This window comes from Oncorhynchus mykiss, chromosome 27, assembly GCF_013265735.2.
Source record: "Oncorhynchus mykiss isolate Arlee chromosome 27, USDA_OmykA_1.1, whole genome shotgun sequence".
NCBI classification, from domain to species: domain Eukaryota; kingdom Metazoa; phylum Chordata; class Actinopteri; order Salmoniformes; family Salmonidae; genus Oncorhynchus; species Oncorhynchus mykiss.
The window spans coordinates 46,550,585-46,576,566 of record NC_048591.1 but is presented as its reverse complement, the minus strand read 5'-3'; the positions used below and the strand labels follow the sequence as shown (position 1 = coordinate 46,576,566).

The 25,982-nt window shown below is 41.7% G+C and overlaps 2 protein-coding genes across 6 annotated transcripts in view; one reads left to right on the top strand and one right to left on the bottom strand.

Annotated features, from left to right (window-relative positions):
• Positions 1–379: 379 nt before the first annotated feature.
• cysltr2b (cysteinyl leukotriene receptor 2b) lies at positions 380–3,346 on the bottom strand. Of its 2 annotated transcripts, none has more exons than XM_036965784.1 (2): positions 3,162–3,346; positions 380–1,784 (listed from the first exon to the last, which is right to left on the bottom strand). In XM_036965784.1, exon 2 carries the CDS (start codon positions 1,752–1,754, stop codon positions 519–521), a length of 1,236 nt encoding a protein of 411 aa, XP_036821679.1. In that variant the 5' UTR covers positions 1,755–1,784; positions 3,162–3,346; the 3' UTR covers positions 380–518. The 2 variants fall into 2 exon arrangements, with proteins under 2 accessions (XP_036821679.1, XP_036821678.1); XM_036965783.1 differs by having other exon boundaries at positions 3,166–3,346.
• Positions 3,347–4,893: 1,547 nt separating this feature from the next.
• rcbtb2 (regulator of chromosome condensation (RCC1) and BTB (POZ) domain containing protein 2) overlaps positions 4,894–25,982 on the top strand; it is a 35,473-nt gene continuing 14,384 nt past the window's right edge. Inside the window, exons 1-7 of one of the 4 annotated variants that reach the window (XM_036965178.1) lie at positions 4,894–5,168; positions 9,589–9,718; positions 17,239–17,389; positions 17,620–17,786; positions 21,468–21,626; positions 23,486–23,593; positions 23,818–23,960. In XM_036965178.1, the coding sequence (XP_036821073.1) occupies positions 9,593–9,718; positions 17,239–17,389; positions 17,620–17,786; positions 21,468–21,626; positions 23,486–23,593; positions 23,818–23,960 (854 nt within the window). In that variant the 5' untranslated portion in view covers positions 4,894–5,168; positions 9,589–9,592. Of the gene's footprint in view, positions 5,232–5,277; positions 5,720–9,588; positions 9,719–17,238; positions 17,390–17,619; positions 17,787–21,467; positions 21,627–23,485; positions 23,594–23,817; positions 23,961–25,982 lie in introns of those variants that run through there. The other 3 variants (XM_036965177.1, XM_036965179.1, XM_036965176.1) reach the window with 3 other exon arrangements.

Below are 25,982 nucleotides of genomic sequence, written 5' to 3'. Positions count from 1 at the left end.
TACACCTGTTGTATTCAGAATTTCACTGTAAGGTCTACTACACCTGTTGTATTCAGCATTTCACTGTAAGGTCTACACTTGTTGTATTCGGCGCATGCGACAAATAAAGTTTTTGTTTGATGTGACCTCTACTTTATCACTCATTCATGCTGATTGGTGCTTTCCATTCAGAACCTACAGAGCTGTCCAATCCTGTCGGTCTGTATGGTGGGTGTGTCTGGTTTCTCCAGAAGTTGCTGTTTGAACATGACTAAGGTAAATGTTATATATTGCAACGGTTCAGGCTTGGACAAGTCACAGAATATTCTGATAGTAAACCTGTTAGGCCAACAACAATTAGATTTAAAAAAATGAATGATGAGGGGACTGGATACACAAACACAATGGGACACATCATTTGTATTGATATACCTAGCTGTATATTGTCTTCTAGGGTTGTCAGCAGAAAATAACCATCTCTAGAGTTTCTTCTCAAAGCCATCAAATATAGTCATATTTCACTTCCAACCTGTCCCAGGCTAACTATCAGGTCTGGAGCTGTTTGGAGCGTTTCGTTCCTGTAGCTCTGATGTCGGATGTGTCCCTTCCTGTAGCTCTGTTGTCGGACGTGTTCCTTCCTGTAGCTCTGATGTCGGATGTGTCCCTTCCTGTAGCTCTGTTGTCGGACGTGTTCCTTCCTGTAGCTCTGATGTCAGACGTGTTCCTTCCTGTAGCTCTGTTGTCGGACGTGTTCCTTCCTGTAGCCCTGATGTCAGACCCTTCCTCTTTCCCTCTGTCTTAGCCAGTGACTTTGCCTCCGTCTCTTTGTAAGCACCCTGACAGAAAACCCTGAAGTTCTCTCCAACGAAGAAATAAAGAAGTGGGTCCAAGCAGCTGTTCATCGCAGCCAGACACAAAGTGAGAACAGCTGCTTTACGTACACGCTCTATGTACCTACAGGAATCTCCATACCCTTTATCCCTCATCTGCATCTCAGCTTCCAGGAAGACAGTCCGCATGACGTGGTAGGGCAGGAAACACACTAGGAAGATGCTAAGGACTATTACAACCAGGGACATGGACTTCTTGTATTGGGATTTCGGCCTTCCTTCAACCTTCCTCAGCTTCAGCAGGCTACGCACCACAAAGATGTAACAGATAGAGATCACTGCAAAGGGCACGATGAAGCCCAGAAGTAAGGTGGCATGGTTGGCTATGATCAGTGTGCGGATGTGAATGAGCTTGTATTCTGGATTAAGCTCCAAGCACCTGGTTCTACCATAAGCATCTATGACGGTCCCTGAAGTCAGCATAGGGATGGAGGCTAGCGACACCAGCAGCCAGACCAATATACACACCAGCCAGGAATTACGGCTATTCTGCATGCTCATATACCTGTACGGCTGGGTGATTGCCACAAAACGAACCACACTCAGCACCGTGAGGAAGTAGATGCTCCCGTACATGTTGATGTAGAAGATGTAGGACATAACGCGACAGGCGATGTCTCCAAACACCCAGCTAGATTCCATGTAGTAGTAGAAGGCCCGGAGTGGCAGGGAGCACACCAGCATCAAGTCTGACACCAGCAGGTTGACCATGTACAGGTTGACGGGAGTAAACTTTTTCTTACTCCTCCAGACACTGACGAAGAAGCAGAGGGAGACGAGGTTGAAGGTGAGGCCGAGGAGGAAGATGACTAGGTATACGGGTGGGTAGACTCTGTGTTTGAACATGCTGATGGAGCAGTCAGAGGACAAGTTTCCATCTTCCATGATGACTGATTTCTTCACTTTAGAGTGCTCCTACAACATGGAGAAAGAAAGAGAAATAGCCAGGGAGAGAGAGAGTGAGAGAGAGAGAGAGAGAGAGAGAGAGAGAGAGGGAGAGAGAGAGGGAGAGAGAGAGAGAGAGAGAGAGAGAGAGAGAGAGAGAGAGAGAGAGGGAGAGAGAGAGGGAGAGAGAGAGAGGGAGAGAGAGAGGGAGAGAGAGAGTGAGAGAGAGAGAGAGAGAGGGAGAGAGAGAGAGAGAGAGAGAGAGAGAGGGAGAGAGAGAGGGAGAGAGAGTGAGAGAGAGAGAGAGAGAGAGAGAGAGGGAGAGAGAGAGTGAGAGAGGGAGAGAGAGAGAGAGAGAGAGAGAGAGAGAGAGAGAGAGAGAGAGAGAGAGAGAGAGAGAGAGAGAGAGAGAGAGAGAAAGAGGCAGAGTGAGAGATCAGTTTATTAGGATCCCCATTAGTTGTTGCTACATGCACTATTCCTTGAGTCCACACAAAAAAGAGAGTGAAGTAATGGGGGGAGGGGGGGGGGGGGGGGGGGGGGGGGGGGGGGGGGGGGGGAGTGAAATCAAGATTTGTGATGGCAACAGTTACACAGCAGCAGGAAGTGTTCCTTCGCGGGCGGGTGAAAGAATTCACGTGGAAGTTTCTGGAGTGCAACAAGCACGTTTCAAACTCACTCGATCCGCTTTCAGACCACAAGAGTGTTTCAAAGCCTTTCCTCATATCTGTGGTTGTCACGAGACTTTTTTAGACTTCTAAATACCATTTCCTTTCATCCTGATGACACATTACCATCAATAGTAATAGAATAGTAATAGAAACCCCAAACCTGTTCAGTTATCACTGATCTACCACATCGTCTGGGGCCGCAATTGAGTTTTGCTTCTCCAAAGTCAAACATTCTCAAATACCACAGTCCTCTCTTGCCCTGCACTGTAAACGTGCTTTCACTTGTGATAAGGAAAAAATTCTTAACAATAACAACTGAGAGAACGAGAAATAGTGGGAGAAGAGAGTGATTAACTATAACCCTTAAGTAAAATTTAAAAAAAAGAATAATAGCAGAAGAATAACTAAAAATGGTAAACCTGGTTAGTTCAGGAGATTTGTTAAAAGCCAAATGGCCTGAGTGTAAATAATTTCTGCTATACATTTGAGGAGGCTGTTACCTGCCAAAATACTTCACACCACCATCCCATGGACTCTCAATATTGTAAGAATTGTCCCATACATAACGCAGCATTTAGAAGCTTTAAATACTCAACACTTTGTGTGTGCATTTTCTTAATAATCTTCCATACACATTGTACAACACATTCTGTAGCAAATGTCAAAACACAGCCATAAGCTGCAACAACAATCAATCTTAAAACAAACAAAAAAATGACCATGATTTGATTTGTACCTACTGTGATACACTAATGATGAGAAGCACCCTGACTTTTCAGTCAACACTGTATTGACGATCAGCAGCTGTTCATCTCAGATCCAGGGGTGTACTGCCACAGCGAGACTTCATTCCAGAGTGGAGTAGGCTGAGCTGAGGACTGTTGTTTGCAGGATCAACCCTAGATGCACTTGACTTTCTGTCTCCCCGGTTGGTAGTTTAATAACATGTTGTCGTTCACCCCGCCCATTTAGTTTGGCTCTTCCAGTAAAGCTACATGTGTCCTTTTAAAGATGAAATTGAAAAAAGACGCCTGTATAGCCCCCCCCCCCCCCCCCCCCCCCCCTGCATTCCTAGTCGCCAGACACTAAGTCAAGAGAATGTGTCTAAACGTGTGTCTGTATGGCCTGTATTTCTGCATTCATAAACACTTGCCTATTGACTTTCCATTTTCAAAACTTTGTTTATTTGTTGGTGAGACAAATACTTTTTCTGCAACAACAAATCAGTCAATAATTCAATTAATTGTTATTATTATAAACTCTGGTGGCTGGTTTATGACTACAGTCGGAGACATTCTCTGCACACAGTGTACAGTAGACCGTTGTCCTCAGAGATTTGCTAAGGATGGGAAAAAAATCTATTCATACACATCCATCGATCCAAAGTAAACAACCAGATGAAAATCCCTGATGTTAGGCCTATACGGAGCATAGACTTTTTACTTGAGAAGTCCTTCCTTTCCAGTAGCTTAAATGACATATTTGCACACTTGTTACTGAGAAACACAAACCTATGGCTTGCAGATCAAATCTTGGGTACATTTTATTTTTTCCCCCTTTAGGTAACCAAAAAATTGATTATTGGACATTTAGATATTCTAGTAATCAATTAATGTAAGGCAGGGGTAAAATATAGTATGTAATGTTTACTTAAAAGGTAAATCTATTATGTTATGGGTCCCAAAAGGGAAGAAAAAAAATATTGTGCCAAGATTCTCTTATCTTAAATATACTGTAAGTATCTCTCAATTAACCCTTCACTGACATGTATTTTAGGCTACGATGTATATAAACCCTGGATAGTGGATGCTGTGTATTGGCAATTAAGAGGCTTTGAAGTCACTAGTCGGCCATATGGGTACTCCCCAGTAGGAACAGTCCTCCATGGGAATGAATGGACTTTTACAGTATTTCAATTTAACGTTTCAAGGACTAAATTAAATGTATTTAAGTATGGTTTTGTTGTCGTGGGGACGGTAACATTAGTACTCTCTAAAAAATTATACTTTAAGGAAAAATGTTTGATATTATGTTTAGCTCACATCAATGTTAAAGTATGCATTTAAGTGTCTGTAATAGAATAGACGTGGCAAAAACGAATGTAGACATTAATAAATGCATTTCTATTATCTATAGCTTCCAAAATATGTTTTACAATGGTGGAGGTGCGGTGGCTACAAAGCAGCCCCCTTAAAATCGTATTGTCTACATCTAAAAAAAACATATTTTAGGCTACTGGAAAGGAATGATTTCAAATCATCCTGTAGCAGTGTGCCCATCAATCACATCTTGCTGACGAATGCGCAGGACGGATGTGCTTGAATGTAACACGAACGAGAACGCCCCCATCGAGGAAGATATGAACTCGGCAGTCAACTTGTACTGTCTGAATAGTAGTGATGGGACGTTCGGACCTTTTTACTGACTGATCTTGTCGACTCATTCAGTCAAAAGAACGAATCTTTCGACTCATTTCGTTCATTTGAGAAAATAATGCATAGGGCACGCAGGACTCTCTACCGGTGAATAATGAACTGGAAATTCGTCATGATTTTACAAGTCTCTCGTTCACCACAAGGGGTTTATTGGATCTGTTATTTGTGACTGAGACTTGTAAAAGTGTGCGTTAATAAACAATGTACATGTATTTGTTGATACATTTGAAACAAGGTCTAGTTGTGTCAGCAGCTGGACTAGTTTGTGAACGACTCTTGGTGGAAGGCATTGCCTGACTGCTATGAAGGTGATTATGGTTCCAACTGCAACACCCCAAACGATTCGTTCTCGAGTTCGTTGACAACGGGAGGTATGTTTAGTGTATATTTTGGTTCCACAAAGCTGTGTCCATAACATTCAATAATACATGAATTGCATCCATTGTTGCACCATGTGATCAATTATCAGCTCAAAACATGTTTTATTTACTTTTTTCTTCGTGTTTTTTTTCCCGGTGGAGTGCGTATTTATCCTGTTGTATGATTTAATTGAGGCCTGACAGCAGGTCAAACGAACAACTAAAATGATTGAATCACTCGGGAAAATGAATCATGACTCTTGAATCAGTAAAAAAAAGAGTCGTTCGTGAACTGCACATCTCTACTGAATAGCCAAGCAGCTTCCTCGGCTAGAGAAGGGATCCGCACTGTATTGTCACGGTTGGTTGGCACGCAATCCTCTGTCTTCCAGAAATGTGATCGCTTTTTAACTCGATTTGCCATATGAAAATGTTAGGGAGTCGCCGACATCACCGTCTGAACCGACGACATCGTTGACGAATAGCACAACAACGCCGGGGTAAGCTATGCTAGCTAGCGTACGCTACTTTAGAAAACATCTTCGGGTAACGTTATCCGAGTCTTGTTTACGTTGGAGTCAGTCAGTCAGTCATAGTATAAACATCTACAATGACATTCAATAACTAAGCAATTTAGTGTGTTTTGTTTTGTTTTTTGGCGTTAACTTAGCCACTACAGTTTCTAAATGACGTGTTTCTGCGCATGATCTTAGCTAGCCAACGTCGCCATGACATCGCCTACAAGTGTGACTCGGGGGGTGTCAGTTCCTGCTTATCTTCATACCTCCTACTGTACTATCTTTGGTCTCACTAGCTTAGCGTAGGGGATAAACTCTCAAAAAGATTTACGATGGACTTGAGAGGCGACAAGAGTGGGCAAACTGGAAAGCCCGACGTAAACACAGGGAATAGGTAGCCACTATGAATCCGAGAGTGGAAGACTCCTCTCTCTCTCTCTCTTTCTGTCGGTCTCTCTTTCTGTCTCTCTCTTTCTGTCTGTCTCTCTTTCTTTCTCTCTGTCTCTCTCTTTGTCTTTCTATCTGTCTTTCTCTTTCTGTCTGTCTCTCTTTGTCTGTCTCTTTCTTTCTCTCTGTCTCTCTGTCTTTGTCTTTCTCTGTCTTTCTCTCTCGTCTCTTAACAGGCTTCCCATTTGTGAACAGTTCAATCACAAGTCAGACTGTTGAATAAACTTCATTTGAATGTACTTTACTTGTTGTCTGATGATTTTTGACCCTTTTTTTATGTAGGAGGTAATCTGAGACAAAATAGCCACACAGTAGTGTTCTTAAACCGCATTTCAGTGTGCTGGTCTGTATTTCAGAGCTCAAATGTAATAAATAAATCAAAAAATACCGTAGTCTCGGTATGACTCCCTGATAAAAAATACAGGTTAAATAAAAATGTTGGTTTTTATCCGTACAAAAAGATTGCTGTTTTGAAACTGAATTAAAAGTGCTGTAACTTCAGGTGACTGTGGTATTTTGGATGCAGTAATTGCAGAATTATAAATGTATTATTATTATTGTACTTATTATACTTACTATACTTATTATACTTACTATACTTATTATACTTATTATACTTACTATACTTACTATACTTATTATACTTACTATACTTACTATACTTAATATACTTACTATACTTATTATACTTATTATACTTATTATACTTACTATACTTATTATACTTGCCATACTTACTATACTTATTATACTTACTATACTTATTATACTTACCATACTTATTATACTTACCATACTTATTATACTTGCCATACTTATTATACTTACCATACCTACCATACTTACCATACTTACCATACTTATTATACTTATACTTTTTATACTTACTATACTTACTATACTTATTATACTTATTATACTTACTATACTTACTATACTTATTATACTTATTATACTTATTATACTTATTATACTTGCTATACTTATTATACTTACTATACTTATTATACTTACTATACTTATTATACTTGCCATACTTACTATACTTATTATACTTACTATACTTATTATACTTATTATACTTATTATACTTGCTATACTTATTATACTTATTATACTTATTATACTTACTATACTTATTATACTTACTATACTTATTATACTTGCCATACTTACTATACTTATTATACTTACTATACTTATTATACTTACCATACTTATTATACTTATTATACTTATTATGCTTATTATACTTGCTATACTTATTATACTTACTATACTTATTATACTTACTATACTTATTATACTTGCCATACTTACTATACTTATTATACTTACTATACTTATTATACTTACCATACTTACCATACTTATTATACTTATTATACTTATTATACTTATTATGCTTATTATACTTGCTATACTTATTATACTTATTATACTTACTACACTTATTATACTTACCATACTTACCATACTTATTATACTTATTATACTTATTATACTTACTATACTTACTATACTTATTATACCTGCTATACGTATTATACTTACCATACTTACTATACTTACTATACTTACTATACTTACTATACTTATTATACTTACTATACTTATTATACTTACTATACTTACTATACTTATTATACTTATTATACTTATTATACTTGCCATACTTACTATACTTATTATACTTACTATACTTATTATACTTATTATACTTATTATACTTATTATACTTGCTATACTTATTATACTTATTATACTTATTATACTTACTATACTTATTATACTTACTATACTTATTATACTTGCCATACTTACTATACTTATTATACTTACTATACTTATTATACTTACCATACTTATTATACTTATTATACTTATTATGCTTATTATACTTGCTATACTTATTATACTTACTATACTTATTATACTTACTATACTTATTATACTTATTATACTTGCTATACTTACTATACTTACTATACTTATTATACTTACCATACTTACCATACTTATTATACTTATTATGCTTACTATACTTATTATGCTTATTATACTTGCTATACTTGTTATACTTACTATACTTATTATACTCACTATACTTATTATACTTACTATACTTATTATACTTGCCATACTTACTATACTTATTATACTTATTATACTTACTTATTATTAACTTTATTATACTGCAGTAAAAAAACTTATTTTGGAAGCAGTATATTCCACTAATTGGAGTTATACTGCAGTTATACTGCTCTCTGACTGCAATCTTTTCCCGTAAAGGTATTTCTGGTTTGCATTTTCAATGCTTGAGGAATTTGCACACATGATTTACACAATATGTTAATATTTCCCAATTTAACCGAAGCACAGACCTAAAGTTGTCCCGCGCAATCATCTGGCAAAGTTTACTAGCACTTCCAGCTGATAGCGAGGGAAACGCGTTACGGCTGACAACGTTCGGTTACATTAAGATATTGTTTACATATTGTGCGTTGTGAAATCCGCCAGGAGATGAGAAATACAAGCAACAGAACCTACCAGCACACTTTTCCTATGGTTACTATATCTCCACCTCCTACCGCCAAAAAAGGACAGACACCCGGGGAAGTACGTGTTTAAATATTCTATTCAACATTCTGGCTTGTCCAGACTTGACCTTTTTTAAAAAAAAAATGTTTTTTACAGTGACTTCTTTCAGACTGTTATCAGTGGAGCAAATAAGGTGCCGTTTGATGGACCATTTATACTCTGAAACTCTCCTCACTCACTCTAAACGGACACTTATGATACTTGATAAATCCATGGGAATAACTTTCTGTTCATTTTTGGAATTCCCCCATTCCTGTGTTGACAGATGTACGTTGTTGGAATTCCTTTTTGCTCAGGGAGAATGTTGTTTGTGTGCCAACTGTTTTCATTTAATTAGTGATTCAACAACTGTTATTGTTACATTATTCTATGCTGATGATGGATGGGGAAAGTGGCTCTGTCTGTTTGTCCTAGTTGAGTAGTAGTAGTGGTAGTGGTAGTAGTTGTTGTAGTAGTAGTAGTAGTAGTTGTTGTAGTATTATGCTTGATGCTACCCTGACGTTTCTGCCTGTTTGCCCTAGTTGAGTAGTAGTAGTAACAGTAGTAGTAGTAGTAGTAGTAGTAGTAGTTGTTGTAGTAGTAGTAGTAGTAGTTGTTGTAGTAGTAGTAGTAGTAGTTGTTGTAGTATTATGCTTGATGCTACCCTGACGTTTCTGCCTGTTTGCCCTAGTTGAGTAGTAGTAGTAGTAGTAGTAGTAGTAGTAGTAGTAGTAGTAGTAGTAGTAGTAGTAGTAGTAGTAGTTGTTGTAGTAGTATGCTCGATGCTACCCTGACGTTTCTGCCTGTTTGTCCTTGTTGAGTAGTATTATGCTGGACGTGGGGAAGTGGCCAGTGTTTGCTCTCCTGCCTCCAGAGGAACTGCGTCTGATACGACAGGCCTGTGTGTTCGGCAGCGCTGCCAACGAAGCCCTCTATGTCACCGTCAACGATGAGGTACGCACTGTAGGGGCCCCGTCTGACTCAGCAGCAGGGGACATGGGTTACTTCCCAAATGGTACCGTAGTCCCAATATAGTTCACTACTTTTGACATAGGGTTTCATGGGGCTCTGGTCAAAAGTAGTGCACGATGTAGGGAATAGGGTGCAATTTGGGACTCGGATATACTACTACTATGTAATAGACAAGCTCAAAGTTATATTCTAACACGGTCCGATAGGTGTTAGGCCTAGTGTTTATTTTATTTTATTTCACCTTTATTTAACCAGGTAGGCAAGTTGAGAACAAGTTCTCATTTACAATTGCGACCTGGCCAAGATAAAGCAAAGCAGTTCGACACAAACAACGACACAGAGTTACACATGGAGTAAAACAAACATACAGTCAATAATACAGTATAAACAAGTCTATATACGATGTGAGCAAATGAGGTGAGATAAGGGAGGTAACGGCAAAAAAAGGCCATGGTGGCAAAGTAAATACAATATAGCAAGTAAAACACTGGAATGGTAGATTTGCAGTGGAAGAATGTGCAAAGTAGAAATAAAAATAATGGGGTGCAAAATAAATAAATAAAATAAATACAGTTGGGAAAGAGGTAGTTGTTTGGGCTAAATTATAGATGGGCTATGTACAGGTGCAGTAATCTGTGAGCTGCTCTGACAGCTGGTGCTTAAAGCTAGTGATGAAATATGAAATAATTGTGTTTAGTACTTGGACAAGACCTAGTAGGCTACTTGTGACAACGTATAGGCTAGGCCTGACTGAGTAATCAGCAGCATCCTCAGAGTGATATGTGGCTAGAAATAGAGGCCATGTTGTTTGTCACACTGAGGCAGAACACTCCAAATGGCACCTTATTCCCTACATACAGGGCCAAATCCCTACATACAGGGCCAAATCCCTACATACAGGGCCAAATCCCTACACACAGGGCCAAATCCCTACATACAGGGCCAAATCCCTACATACAGGGCCAAATCCCTACATACAGGGCCAAATCCCTACATACAGGGCCAAATCCCTACATACAGGGCCTAATCCCTACATACAGGGCCAAATCCCTACATACAGGGCCAAATCCCTACATACAGGGCCAAATCCCTACATACAGGGCCAAATCCCTACATACAGGGCCTAATCCCTATATACAGGGCCAAATCCCTACATACAGGGCCAAATCCCTACATACAGGGCCAAATCCCTACATAATCCCTACATACAGGGCCAAATCCCTACATACAGGGCCTAATCCCTACATACAGGGCCAAATCCCTACATACAGGGCCAAATCCCTACATACAGGGCCAAATCCCTACATACAGGGCCTAATCCCTACATACAGGGCCAAATCCCTACATACAGGGCCAAATCCCTACATACAGGGCCAAATCCCTACATAATCCCTACATACAGGGCCAAATCCCTACATACAGGGCCTAATCCCTACATACAGAGCCAAATCCCTACATACAGGGCCAAATCCCTACATACAGGGCCAAATCCCTACATAATCCCTACATACAGGGCCAAATCCCTACATACAGGGCCTAATCCCTACATACAGGGCCAAATCCCTACATACAGGGCCAAATCCCTACATACAGGGCCAAATCCCTACATACAGGGCCTAATCCCTACATACAGGGCCAAATCCCTACATACAGGGCCAAATCCCTACATACAGGGCCAAATCCCTACATACAGGGCCTAATCCCTACATACAGGGCCAAATCCCTACATACAGGGCCAAATCCCTACATACAGGGCCACATACAGGGCCAAATCCCTACATACAGGGCCAAATCCCTACATACAGGGCCTTGCAAAATGTTTCAGACCCCTTGGATTTCTTCACATGTTATTGTGTTACAAAGGGATTAAATTGTCTTATTTTGTCAACAGGTTACACACACACACAAATAAATAATAATAATAATAAAAATAGAGAGATTTAAGCCAATTAATAAAAAAAATAATGTATATTTTTATTTTATTATTTTTTTAATTTATTTTAAGTCAAAGCTGTAACTAGGCATCTTAGGAACATTCAATATTGTCTTGGTAAGCAACTCTAGTACATATATTAGGCCTTGTGCTTTAGGTTGTTGTCCTGCTGAATGGTGAATTCATCTCCCAGTGTCTGGTGGAAAGCAGACTGAACCAGGTTTTCCTTTTGGATTTTGCCTGTGCTAAGATCTTTTCCATTATTTTTTTCCTGAAGATCTCCCTAGTCCTTGCTGATGACAAGCATACCCATAACATGATGCAGCCACCACCATACTTGAAAATATGAGGAGGTACTCAGTGATGTGTTGTGTTGGATTTGCCCCAAACATATAACACCTTCTATTCAGGACATAAAGATAATTTCTTAGTGTAGTCATTTCTAAATCATGTCATCACCTATTCTTTAACACTGAGAGAGTTTGTGTAACTTATTCGGTGATTAGTGGAGCCACATTTTACCTCCTGAACTAATTTCGGCTTGCCAAAACCAGGGGGCTGAATACTCATGGAATGACTATATTTTAGTTTATAGAATTACATTATTTTTTTTTTTATGTAAAAAGTAAATAATAATTTTCTTCCACTTTCACATTGGAGGATTTTGTGTAGATTGTTCACAAGAAATAAACATTTGAATCCCACTTTGTAACACAGTAAAACGTGAAGAAATCCTCGTAAAAGGATACGTTTGCGAGGCGCCGTATAGGGAATACCGTGTGGGAGACAGCCTGAGGTCAGTCAGCGAGCGATAGTTCCAGAGACTGGGTCAAGCAGATAGTGAGGCTATATTTAGCCATTGTAAAGCCCTGTGTTTTTTGATCCATCTGAAAGCCTCTGTTCATGTCTGACGGTGTCTTAACACACTGATCCATTTGTTTTTCTCAATAAAGGACCCAGTTTACACCCAGGCTATGATCTTACTTACTTTTGTCAGCAAGTGTCTTTATAAACTTAAAAGTGGGCACCCAGGCTAAACTTTTACAACAACAAAAAAATATAGGAATTTCAATGGTGGAGGTGTTGCTGTTTCTCATATATTCAGATCCACATTCCTGTAAAGATTAAAGAGGATCTCATGTTAAATACTGTTGAAGTCATATGGCTACAGGTTCATCTGCCTCACCTAAAGCCCATTCTGGTGGAAAGCTGCTATAGACAGTCAGTATCTGGATAATGTTAAATACTGTTGAAGTAATATGGCTACAGGTCCATCTGCCTCACCTAAAGCCCATTCTGGTGTGAAGCTGCTATAGACAGTCAGTATCTGGATAAATGTTAATTGGGCCTAATATAGTGTATAAGAGGTCAGGCTGGGCCTAATATAATGTATAAGAGGTCAGGCTGGGCCTAATATAGTGTATAAGAGGTCAGGCTGTGCCTAATATAGTGTATAAGAGGTCAGGCTGGGCCTAATATAGTGTATAAGAGGTCAGGCTGGGCCTAATATAGTGTATAAGAGGTCAGGCTGGGCCTAATATAGTGTATAAGAGGTCAGGCTGGGCCTAATATAGTGTATAAGAGGTCAGGCTGGGCCTAATATAGTGTATAAGAGGTCAGGCTGGGCCTAATATAGTGTATAAGAGGTCAGGCTGGGCCTAATATAGTGTATAAGAGGTCAGGCTGGGCCTAATATAGTGTATAAGAGGTCAGGCTGTGCCTAATATAGTGTATAAGAGGTCAGGCTGGTTCTAATATAGTGTATAAGAGGTCAGGCTGGTTCTAATATAGTGTATAAGAGGTCAGGCTGGTTCTAATATAGTGTATAAGAGGTCAGGCTGTGCCTAATATAGTGTATAAGAGGTCAGGCTGGTTCTAATATAGTGTATAAGAGGTCAGGCTGCACCTAATATAGTGTATAAGAGGTCAGGCTGGTTCTAATATAGTGTATAAGAGGTCAGGCTGGTTCTAATATAGTGTATAAGAGGTCAGGCTGGTTCTAATATAGTGTATAAGAGGTCAGGCTGGGCCTAATATAGTGTATAAGAGGTCAGGCTGGGCCTAATATAGTGTATAAGAGGTCAGGCTGGGCCTAATACAGTGTATAAGAGGTCAGGCTGGGCCTAATATAGTGTATAAGAGGACAGGCTGGGCCTAATATAGTGTATAAGAGGACAGGCTGGGCCTAATATAGTGTATAAGAGGACAGGCTGGGCCTAATATAGTGTATAAGAGGACAGGCTGGGCCTAATATAGTGTATAAGAGGACAGGCTGGGCCTAATATAGTGTATAAGAGGTCAGGCTGGTTCTAATATAGTGTATAAGAGGTCAGGCTGGGCCTAATATAGTGTATAAGAGGTCAGGCTGGTTCTAATATAGTGTATAAGAGGTCAGGCTGGTTCTAATATAGTGTATAAGAGGTCAGGCTGGGCCTAATATAGTGTATAAGAGGACAGGCTGGGCCTAATATAGTGTATAAGAGGTCAGGCTGGGCCTAATATAGTGTATAAGAGGTCAGGCTGGGCCTAATACAGTGTATAAGAGGTCAGGCTGGTTCTAATCTAGTGTATAAGAGGTCAGGCTGGGCCTAATATAGTGTATAAGAGGTCAGGCTGGGCCTAATATAGTGTATAAGAGGTCAGGCTGGTTCTAATAGTGTATAAGAGGTCAGGCTGGTTCTAATATAGTGTATAAGAGGTCAGGCTGTGCCTAATATAGTGTATAAGAGGTCAGGCTGTGCCTAATATAGTGTATAAGAGGTCAGGCTGGGTCTAATATAGTGTATAAGAGGTCAGGCTGGGCCTAATATAGTGTATAAGAGGTCAGGCTGTGCCTAATATAGTGTATAAGAGGTCAGGCTGTGCCTAATATAGTGTATAAGAGGTCAGGCTGGGTCTAATATAGTGTATAAGAGGTCAGGCTGGTTCTAATATAGTGTATAAGAGGTCAGGCTGTGCCTAATATAGTGTATAAGAGGTCAGGCTGTGCCTAATATAGTGTATAAGAGGTCAGGCTGGGTCTAATATAGTGTATAAGAGGACAGGCTGGGCCTAATATAGTGTATAAGAGGACAGGCTGGGCCTAATATAGTGTATAAGAGGACAGGCTGGGCCTAATATAGTGTATAAGAGGACAGGCTGGGCCTAATATAGTGTATAAGAGGACAGGCTGGGCCTAATATAGTGTATAAGAGGTCAGGCTGGTTCTAATATAGTGTATAAGAGGTCAGGCTGGTTCTAATATAGTGTATAAGAGGTCAGGCTGGTTCTAATATAGTGTATAAGAGGTCAGGCTGGTTCTAATATAGTGTATAAGAGGTCAGGCTGGGCCTAATATAGTGTATAAGAGGTCAGGCTGGGCCTAATATAGTGTATAAGAGGTCAGGCTGGGTCTAATATAGTGTATAAGAGGACAGGCTGGGCCTAATATAGTGTATAAGAGGACAGGCTGGGCCTAATATAGTGTATAAGAGGACAGGCTGGGCCTAATATAGTGTATAAGAGGACAGGCTGGGCCTAATATAGTGTATAAGAGGACAGGCTGGGCCTAATATAGTGTATAAGAGGACAGGCTGGGCCTAATATAGTGTATAAGAGGTCAGGCTGGTTCTAATATAGTGTATAAGAGGTCAGGCTGGTTCTAATATAGTGTATAAGAGGTCAGGCTGGTTCTAATATAGTGTATAAGAGGTCAGGCTGGTTCTAATATAGTGTATAAGAGGTCAGGCTGGGCCTAATATAGTGTATAAGAGGTCAGGCTGGTTCTAATATAGTGTATAAGAGGTCAGGCTGGGCCTAATATAGTGTATAAGAGGTCACACAATATGTTTTGTAGTGATTCCTATGTTGATGATGTAAAGACTATTTGCTGGTCTGTGGTGTGTAATGAGGATTTATGAAAGTGCTTATTCCAGTTGTTTAATAAACACGTACCCATTAAGAAAACGACCTTTTAAAACGGTTAAATCCCCGTGTGTTGATGAGGAATTGAAACATTGTATGGTTGAGAGGGATGAGGCTAAAAGGTATGGCAAATAAGTCTGGCTGAACAACCCATTGGCAAACGTACTGTAAATTGAGAAATCATGTGACCAAACTGAATTAAAAAGATGAAGAAACTACACTATGAAACCAGGATGAATGATAGTAAAAAAAGCTTTGGAGCATCTTAAGTTACATTTTGGGCGGGGTAAAAGCAAACTCCGCTCCATCATTCATTGAATCAGATGGCTCATTCATCACAAAACCAACTGATATCGCCAACTACTTTAATTATTTTTTTTAATTGGCAAGATTAGCAATTTTAGGCATGACATGCCAGCAACAAACGCTGACACTACACATCCAAGTATAACTGACCAAATCATAAAAGGCAAGAATTGTACTTTTAAATTCCATAAAGTGAGTGTGGAAGAGGTGAACAAAAATATATTGTTGTTTATCAACAATGACAAGCCACTGGGGTCTAACAACTTGGATGGAAAATTACTGAGGATAATAGAGGACGATATTACCACTCCTATTTGCCATATCTTCAATCTAAGCCTACTAGAAAGTGTGTGCCCTCAGGTCTGGAGGGAAGCTGAAGTCATTCCTCTACCTAAGAATAGTAAAGCTCCCTTTACTGGCTCAAATAGTTGACCAATCAGCCTGTTACCAACCCTTAGTAAACTTGGTGTTTGACCAGATACAATGCTATTTCACAGTAAACAAATTGACGACAAACGTTCAGCATGCTTATAGGGAAGGACACTCAACAAGCAGCACTTACACAAATGACTGATGATTGGCTGAGAGAATTTGATTATTAAAAGATTGTGGGGGCTGTTTTGTTAGACTTCAGTGTGTCTTTTGACATTATCGATCATAGTCTGCTCCTGGAAAAACGTATGTGTTTTGGCTTTACACCCCCTGCTATAATGTGGATAAAGAGTTACCTGTCTAACAGAACACAGAGGATGTTCTTTAATGGAAGCCTCTCCAATATAATCCAGGTGAGAATCAGGAATTTCCCAGGGCAGCTGTCTAGGCCCCTGAATTATTTTTCAATCTTTACTAATGACATGCCACTGGCTTTGAGGAAAGCCAGCTTTGAGGAAAGACATTTTGCCGAACCCCAGGAAGAGTAGGTAGCAGCTGATGGAGATAAATAAAAATTCTATGGTCTTGCAAGAAATTTCTCCATGCGTGCTTTTTAGTTCAAGAATAGGATTACCCAGGAAACGGGCCCTAGATGTTTATCATGGAAATAACACGATAAGAATCCGTTATGTGACAACAACATGCCTATATAGTTTTACTATCATTCTTACCCCTGAGCAAGGCAGTTACCCCCACTGTTCCCTAGGCATCAAATGTGGAAGATACATTTCAGTTGAATGCATTCAGTTTTGCGACTGACTAGGTACCCCCCCCCCCCCCCCCCCTCCCCCCTTCCTTTCCCCATCTTTTTAAGCTCATAGAAACTAAGCTGAGCCATATGGGTTTCTGGTCACAATTAGTGCACTCTCCATAGGGAATAGGTTGTAATTTGGGGCTCAGACAAGTTGTTTTGCTCCTCATTGTACAGGTGTTTGCCCTGGGCACCAACTGTAGTGGCTGTCTGGGTCTGGGGGACCTGCAGAGTACCATAGAGCCCCGCAGGATCGACGTGCTATGTGGGAAGAAAATAGTCTCTCTGAGCTACGGAACCGGACCACATGTCGTCATCGCTACTGCCGGTGAGATGAGACGATCTAAATCATGTTTGGTACATTTTGTTGCTTGTTAAATATAAATATATATTTAGGACCATATATTTTTGTATAGTTTTTTTTTGTCAAGAAATAGATTTAGTATTTTTCCCATTTTTACTCCGTAGAAGGTGGACATTGGATTGAAGTTAATTCTGACCTGTAAATGTGGACATTTGTCAACTAAATCAAATCAATCTATTATACGTGCTGTGTAGACGGAGAGGTGTTTGCCTGGGGACACAACGGCTACAGCCAGCTGGGAAATGGGACCACCAACCATGGCTTGACCCCAGCCCAGGTCTCCACTAACCTGCTCAACAAGAGGGTGACGGAGGTGGCCTGTGGCTCTCACCACACCATCGCCCTCACTACCGACGGAGAGGTAGGGATGCGTCACAAATTGCACCCTATTTCTTATAGTGCATCACTTTTGACCAGGGCCCAGAGGTATTGGGCCCAGAGGTATTGGGCCCAGAGGTATTGGGCCCAGAGGTATTGGGCCCAGAGGTACAGTGCCTTGCGAAAGTATTCGGCCCCCTTGAACTTTGCGACCTTTTGCCACATTTCAGGCTTCAAACATAAAGATATAAAACTGTATTTTTTTGTGAAGAATCAACAACAAGTCGGACACAATCATGAAGTGGAACGACATTTATTGGATATTTCAAACTTTTTTAACAAATCAAAAACTGAAAAATTGGGCGTGCAAAATTATTCAGCCCCCTTAAGTTAATACTTTGTAGCGCCACCTTTTGCTGCGATTACAGCTGTAAGTCGCTTGGGGTATGTCTCTATCAGTTTTGCACATCGAGAGACTGAATTTTTTTCCCATTCCTCCTTGCAAAACAGCTCGAGCTCAGTGAGGTTGGATGGAGAGCATTTGTGAACAGCAGTTTTCAGTTCTTTCCACAGATTCTCGATTGGATTCAGGTCTGGACTTTGACTTGGCCATTCTAACACCTGGATATGTTTATTTTTGAACCATTCCATTGTAGATTTTGCTTTATGTTTTGGATCATTGTCTTGTTGGAAGACAAATCTCCGTCCCAGTCTCAGGTCTTTTGCAGACTCCATTAGGTTTTCTTCCAGAATGGTCCTGTATTTGGCTCCATCCATCTTCCCATCAATTTTAACCATCTTCCCTGTCCCTGCTGAAGAAAAGCAGGCCCAAACCATGATGCTGCCACCACCATGTTTGACAGTTGGGATGGTGTGTTCAGCTGTGTTGCTTTTACGCCAAACATAACGTTTTGTATTGTTGCCAAAAAGTTCAATTTTGGTTTCATCTGACCAGAGCACCTTCTTCCACATGTTTGGTGTGTCTCCCAGGTGGCTTGTGGCAAACTTTAAACAACACTTTTTATGGATATCTTTAAGAAATGGCTTTCTTCTTGCCACTCTTCCATAAAGGCCAGATTTGTGCAATATACGACTGATTGTTGTCCTATGGACAGAGTCTCCCACCTCAGCTGTAGATCTCTGCAGTTCATCCAGAGTGATCATGGGCCTCTTGGCTGCATCTCTGATCAGTCTTCTCCTTGTATGAGCTGAAAGTTTAGAGGGACGGCCAGGTCTTGGTAGATTTGCAGTGGTCTGATACTCCTTCCATTTCAATATTATTGCTTGCACAGTGCTCCTTGGGATGTTTAAAACTTGGGAAATCTTTTTGTATCCAAATCCGGCTTTAAACTTCTTCACAACAGTATCTCGGACCTGCCTGGTGTGTTCCTTGTTCTTCATGATGCTCTCTGCGCTTTTAACGGACCTCTGAGACTATCACAGTGCAGGTGCATTTATACGGAGACTTAATTACACACAGGTGGATTGTATTTATCATCATTAGTCATTTAGGTCAACATTGGATCATTCAGAGATCCTCACTGAACTTCTGGAGAGAGTTTGCTGCACTGAAATTAAAGGGGCTGAGTAATTTTGCACGCCCAATTTTTCAGTTTTTGATTTGTTAAAAAAGTTTGAAAAATCCAATAAATGTTGTTCCACTTCATGATTGTGTCCCACTTGTTGTTGATTCTTCACAAAAAAATAGTTTTATATCTTTATGTTTGAAGCCTGAAATGTGGCAAAAGGTCGCAAAGTTCAAGGGGGCCGAATACTTTCGCAAGGCACTGTATTGGGCCCAGAGGTATTGGGCCCAGAGGTATGTGCCATGACCAGGGCCCAGAGGTGTGTGTATATACAGGGAGGGGATAATGACGTGGCTGTAGGCAGGGAGGGGATAATGACGTGGCTGTAGGCAGGGAAGGGATAATGACGTGGCTATAGGCAGTATTATTGAGTGGCTATAGGCGGTGTTATTGAGTGGCTATAGGCGGTGTTATTGAGAGTGGCTATGGGGGGGGGGGGGGGGGGGTAGAGAGGGAGGGAGAGGGGTAGGGAGAGGGGGTAGAGAGGGAGGGAGAGGGGTAGGGAGAGAGATTGTGGAGAGGGAGGGAGGGAGAGGGGGGAGAGAGAGAGAGAGAGCGATCGATCGATCTAAGCACTCAGTAGCCAGTCATGCCACCCTGCACCATGAACAAAGCACTCAGTATCCAGTCACGCCACCATGAGCCATGAACAGAGTTTGATCTCGGTCGGAACTTGTACCGCCTTTCAACGAGAAGGAGGTGGATGTACAGAACCTGTCAAAAGTTTGGACACACCTCTTTTAAGGGGTTTTCTTTATTTGTACTATTTTGTACTGTATATTTTACTCCGGGTTGACACATCCCTAAAATGGCCGCGAGAGATTTGGTCACTGCTCCTCCAAAGTGTTCTGGTGGGAAAAAGCTCCCCAAAGTGAACGCCACTTTATCGCTTGATCAGAGCTCAGATACTGAAGATAACGCTGATTTATTTTGGGGCTTACAAATCGGTCCCAGAGGCATACAGACAACAAGACACAATCACACAATCAGCCATGTTGACCCTGTAAGGAAATAGCATGTCTTTTTGATCTGTGGTTCTCAAGAGGGTCAAGGACCTTGGGGATTTAAAGACACTCCTACTTCTCGAGAAGTTTAACAAAAAAAAATGGTTTGAATTTGTATCAGATTCCTGGCTAAACGCAACATGTAAAGTGTTGGTCCCGTTTTTCATGAGCTGAACTAAGAAGATCCCAGAAATGTTCTATATGCACAAAAAAAATATAATTTCTGTCATTGTGCACAAATTTTCTTTACATCCCTGTTAGTGAGCATTTCTCGTTTTCCCAAGATAATCCATCCACCTGACAGGTGTGGCATATCAAGAAGTTGATTAAACAGCATGATCATTACACAGGTGCACCTTGTGCTGGGCACAATAAAAGACCAATCTAAATTGTGCAGTTTTGTCAACCAACACAAAGCCACAGATTTGAGTTTTGAGGCAGCGTGCAATTGGCATGCTGACTGTAGGGAATGTCCACCGGAGCTGTTGCCAGATAATTGAATGTTCATTTCTCAACCATAAGCCGCCTCTAACATAATTTTTAGAGAATTTGGCAGCACGTCTAATCAGCCTCAAAACCGTAGACCACCACGTGTAGCTGCGCCAGCCCAGGACCTCCTCATCTGTCTTCTTCACCTGCGGGATCTTCTGAGACCAGCCACCCGGACAGCCCAGGAGCAATTGTGACTGTAATAAAGGCCTTTTTGTGGGGGAAATCTAATTCTGGGTTGGCCTATGCCCCTCCCAGGCTCCGCCCACGGCTGCACCACTTTCACATGACTGGGCATCCATAGATTAAGGCCTAATGCATTTATTTGGATCGACTGATTTTTACCTGAACTGTAAACTCGGTAAAAATCGGTGAAATAGTTACATGTTTTGCGTTTTCTATATATTTTTTTTTGTTCATTATAAATAGGATTTAACTGCCATTTGTGAACACAGCTTTTGTTAGTTTGGTGTTAGACTTCAGTGCAGCTTGTTTTGGTGTTCTTTCACAGCAAAAAGGTTGAGGTCATTTAGGTAGATATCTGTTCTTAAATGTTCAGCTTTTGTTGTTCATTTTCTGGTTCTGTGACCTTTTTTTAACCTTTTTCACCTCTGACCCCCCCCCCCCCCCCCCCCCCCCCCCAAGGTGTTTGCATGGGGCTACAACAACTCTGGCCAGGTGGGGTCAGGGTCGACGGCCAACCAGCCCACGCCGCGTCGGGTCAGCAGCTGCCTGCAGAACAAAGTGGTGGTTAATATCGCCTGTGGTCAGCTCTGTTCCATGGCTGTGCTGGACAATGGAGAGGTAAAGGATACCGAAGTGTAAATCCTGAATACAACGAGCATTATACGGTCATGTTCCTGTCCAGGCCGAGTTTGTCTGTGTGGCAGAAACACAGAGGATGGAAAACGTAAGAAATCGATGCATTGATCGGTAGTTGATGAAGTCGCAGCAGCAGAAGAGTCTGTTTTCGTAATCAACTATTGATTCGGCTGCAGGCAGTGTAAAAGACAGTACATATAATGGCTGTCCAAAAAAATATAATTTGTGCTTTTGAGCCGTGGCAGGCTGCTGACGCATCCAATGAAGTCAGTGAGTTAGGATGGATTGTATTTATATAGTCCCACAGATGGCAACAGGGCAGGGTTATCGTCCCACTATCTGTAGGATAGGACAACCCTGTCCCGTTGCTATCTGTAGGACTTAACAACCCTGTCCTGTTGCTATCTGTAGGACTTAACAACGCTGTCCTGTTGATATCTGTAGGACTACAACCCTGTCCTGTTGCAATCTGTAGGACTACACTATCTGTAGGACTACCCTGTCCTGTTGATATCTGTAGGACTTAACAACCCTGTCCTGTTGCTATCTGTAGGACTACAACCCTGTCCTGTTGCTATCGGTAGGACTCCAACCCTGTCCTGTTGCTATCTGTAGGACTACAACCCTGTCCTGTTGCTATCTGTAGGACTTAACAACGCTGTCCTGTTGCTATCTGTAGGACTACAACCCTGTCCTGTTGCTATCTGTAGGACTACAACCCTGTCCTGTTGCTATCTGTAGGACTACAACCCTGTCCTGTTGATATCTGTAGGACTACAACCCTGTCCTGTTGCTGTCTGTAGGACTACACTATCAGTAGAACTACAACCCCGTCCTGTTGCTATCTGTAGGACTACACTATCTGTAGGACTACCCTGTCCTGTTGATATCTGTAGGACTTAACAACCCTGTCCTGTTGCTATCTGTAGGACTACAACCCTGTCCTGTTGCTATCGGTAGGACTCCAACCCTGTCCTGTTGCTATCTGTAGGACTACAACCCTGTCCTGTTGCTATCTGTAGGACTACAACCCTGTCCTGTTGATATCTGTAGGACTACAACCCTGTCCTGTTGCTGTCTGTAGGACTACAACCCTGTCCTGTTGCTATCTGTAGGACTCCAACCCTGTCCTGTTGCTATCTGTAGGACTCCAACCCTGCCCTGTTTTCTATCTGTAGGACTCCAACCCTGTCCTGTTGCTATCTGTAGGACTCCAACCCTGTCCTGTTGCTATCTGTAGGACTACACTATCTGTAGAACTACAACCCCGTCCTGTTGCTATCTGTAGGACTACAACCCTGTCCTGTTGCTATCTGTAGGACTACAACCCTGTCCTGTTGCTATCTGTAGGACTACAACCCTGTCCTGTTGCTATCTGTAGGACTACAACCCTGTCCTGTTGCCATCTGTAGGACTACAACCCTGTCCTGTTGCCATCTGTAGGACTACAACCCTGTCCTGTTGCTATCTGTAGGACTACAACCCTGTCCTGTTGCTATCTGTAGGACTACAACCCTGTCCTGTTGCCATCTGTAGGACTACAACCCTGTCCTGTTGCCATCTGTAGGACTACAACCCTGTCCTGTTGCTCTCTGTAGGACTCCAACCCTGTCTTGTTGCTCACTGTAGGACTACAACCCTGTCCTGTTGCTATCTGTAGGACTACAACCCTGTCCTGTTGCTATCTGTAGGACTACAACCCTGTCCTGTTGCTATCTGTAGGACTACAACCCTGTCCTGTTGCTATCTGTAGGACTACAACCCTGTCCTGTTGCTATCTGTAGGACTACAACCCCGTCCTGTTGCTATCTGTAGGACTGTAATCTGCGATCTGTTTGCAGACCTATGGTTGGGGCTATAACTGCAACGGGCAGCTTGGTCTGGGCAACAATGGGAACCAGCAGACCCCGTGTAGGATCGCAGCTCTACAGGGAGTCAACATTATACAGGTGAGGAGTCCACATTATACAGGTGAGGAGTCCACATTATACAGGTGAGGAGTCCACATTATACAGGTGAGGAGTCCACATTATACAGGTGAGGAGTCAACCCAAACCTACTCTGTTAGCTGTGTGTGGGACTCATGGTTGGTTGTGCTGTGCAGGTAGGAAGATGCAGGGTAATGACATAGGAAGTTCTGAATATTGACTTCCTGTTTCTCTGTGCCGTGCAGGTTGCTTGTGGCTACGCACATACGCTGGCGCTGACAGACGAGGGCTTTATTTACGCTTGGGGGGCCAACTCTTATGGCCAGCTGGGGACAGGCAATAAGAGTAACCAGGCTGTCCCTACACTCATCAACACAGACAAGGAGAGGTGAGTTCCTCTGTCCCAGTCAGGACCTCCTCCAGGTCCCCAGGGTAGGACGGCCTCCAGGGTAGGACGGCCTCCAGGGTAGGACGGCCTCCAGGGTAGGACGGCCTCCAGGGTAGGCTAGGGTGATGTCTAGAGTTTCATTCTTTCATATCGTTCTGATTTCACAGTATTATCCTGGTGTATTATCCTGGTGTGTTCATGGAGCAGTATTATCCTGGTGTGTTCATGGAGCAGTATTATCCTGGTGTGTTCATGGAGCAGTATTATCCTGGTGTGTTCATGGAGCAGTATTATCCTGGTGTGTTCATGGAGCAGTATTATCCTGGTGTGTTCATGGAGCAGTATTATCCTGGTGTGTTCATGGAGCAGTATTATCCTGGTGTATTATCCTGGTGTGTTCATGGAGCAGTATTATCCTGGTGTATTATCCTGGTCTGTTCATGGAGCAGTATTATCCTGGTGTGTTCATGGAGCAGTATTATCCTGGTCTGTTCATGGAGCAGTATTATCCTGGTCTGTTCATGGAGCAGTATTATCCTGGTGTATTATCCTGGTCTGTTCATGGAGCAGTATTATCCTGGTGTATTATCCTGGTCTGTTCATGGAGCAGTATTATCCTGGTGTATTATCCTGGTCTGTTCATGGAGCAGTATTATCCTGGTCTGTTCATGGAGCAGTATTATCCTGGTCTGTTCATGGAGCAGTATTATCCTGGTCTGTTCATGGAGCAGTATTATCCTGGTGTGTTCATGGAGCAGTATTATCCTGGTGTGTTCATGGAGCAGTATTATCCTGGTGTATTATCCTGGTGTGTTCATGGAGCAGTATTATTCTGGTCTGTTCATGGAGCAGTATTATCCTGGTCTGTTCATGGAGCAGTATTATCCTGGTGTATTATCCTGGTCTGTTCATGGAGCAGTATTATCCTGGTGTATTATCCTGGTGTGTTCATGGAGCAGTATTATCCTGGTGTATTATCCTGCTCTGTTCATGGAGCAGTATTATCCTGGTGTATTATCCTGGTGTGTTCATGGAGCAGTATTATCCTGGTGTGTTCATGGAGCAGTATTATCCTGGTGTATTATCCTGGTCTGTTCATGGAGCAGTATTATCCTGGTCTGTTCATGGAGCAGTATTATCCTGGTGTATTATCCTGGTCTGTTCACGGAGCAGTATTATCCTGGTGTATTATCCTGGTCTGTTCATGGAGCAGTATTATCCTGGTCTGTTCATGGAGCAGTATTATCCTGGTCTGTTCATGGAGCAGTATTATCCTGGTCTGTTCATGGAGCAGTATTATCCTGGTGTGTTCATGGAGCAGTATTATCCTGGTGTGTTCATGGAGCAGTATTATCCTGGTGTGTTCATGGAGCAGTATTATCCTGGTGTATTATCCTGGTCTGTTCATGGAGCAGTATTATCCTGGTGTATTATCCTGGTCTGTTCATGGAGCAGTATTATCCTGGTGTATTATCCTGGTGTGTTCATGGAGCAGTATTATCCTGGTCTGTTAATGGAGCAGTATTATCCTGGTGTATTATCCTGGTCTGTTCATGGAGCAGTATTATCCTGGTCTGTTCATGGAGCAGTATTATCCTGGTCTGTTCATGGAGCAGTATTATCCTGGTCTGTTAATGGAGCAGTATTATCCTGGTGTATTATCCTGGTCTGTTCATGGAGCAGTATTATCCTGGTCTGTTCATGGAGCAGTATTATCCTGGTCTGTTCATGGAGCAGTATTATCCTGGTCTGTTCATGGAGCAGTATTATCCTGGTCTGTTCATGGAGCAGTATTATCCTGGTCTGTTCATGGAGCAGTATTATCCTGGTCTGTTCATGGAGCAGTATTATCCTGGTCTGTTCATGGAGCAGTATTATCCTGGTGTGTTCATGGAGCAGTATTATCCTGGTGTGTTCATGGAGCAGTATTATCCTGGTGTGTTCATGGAGCAGTATTATCCTGGTGTGTTCATGGAGCAGTATTATCCTGGTGTGTTCATGGAGCAGTATTATCCTGGTGTG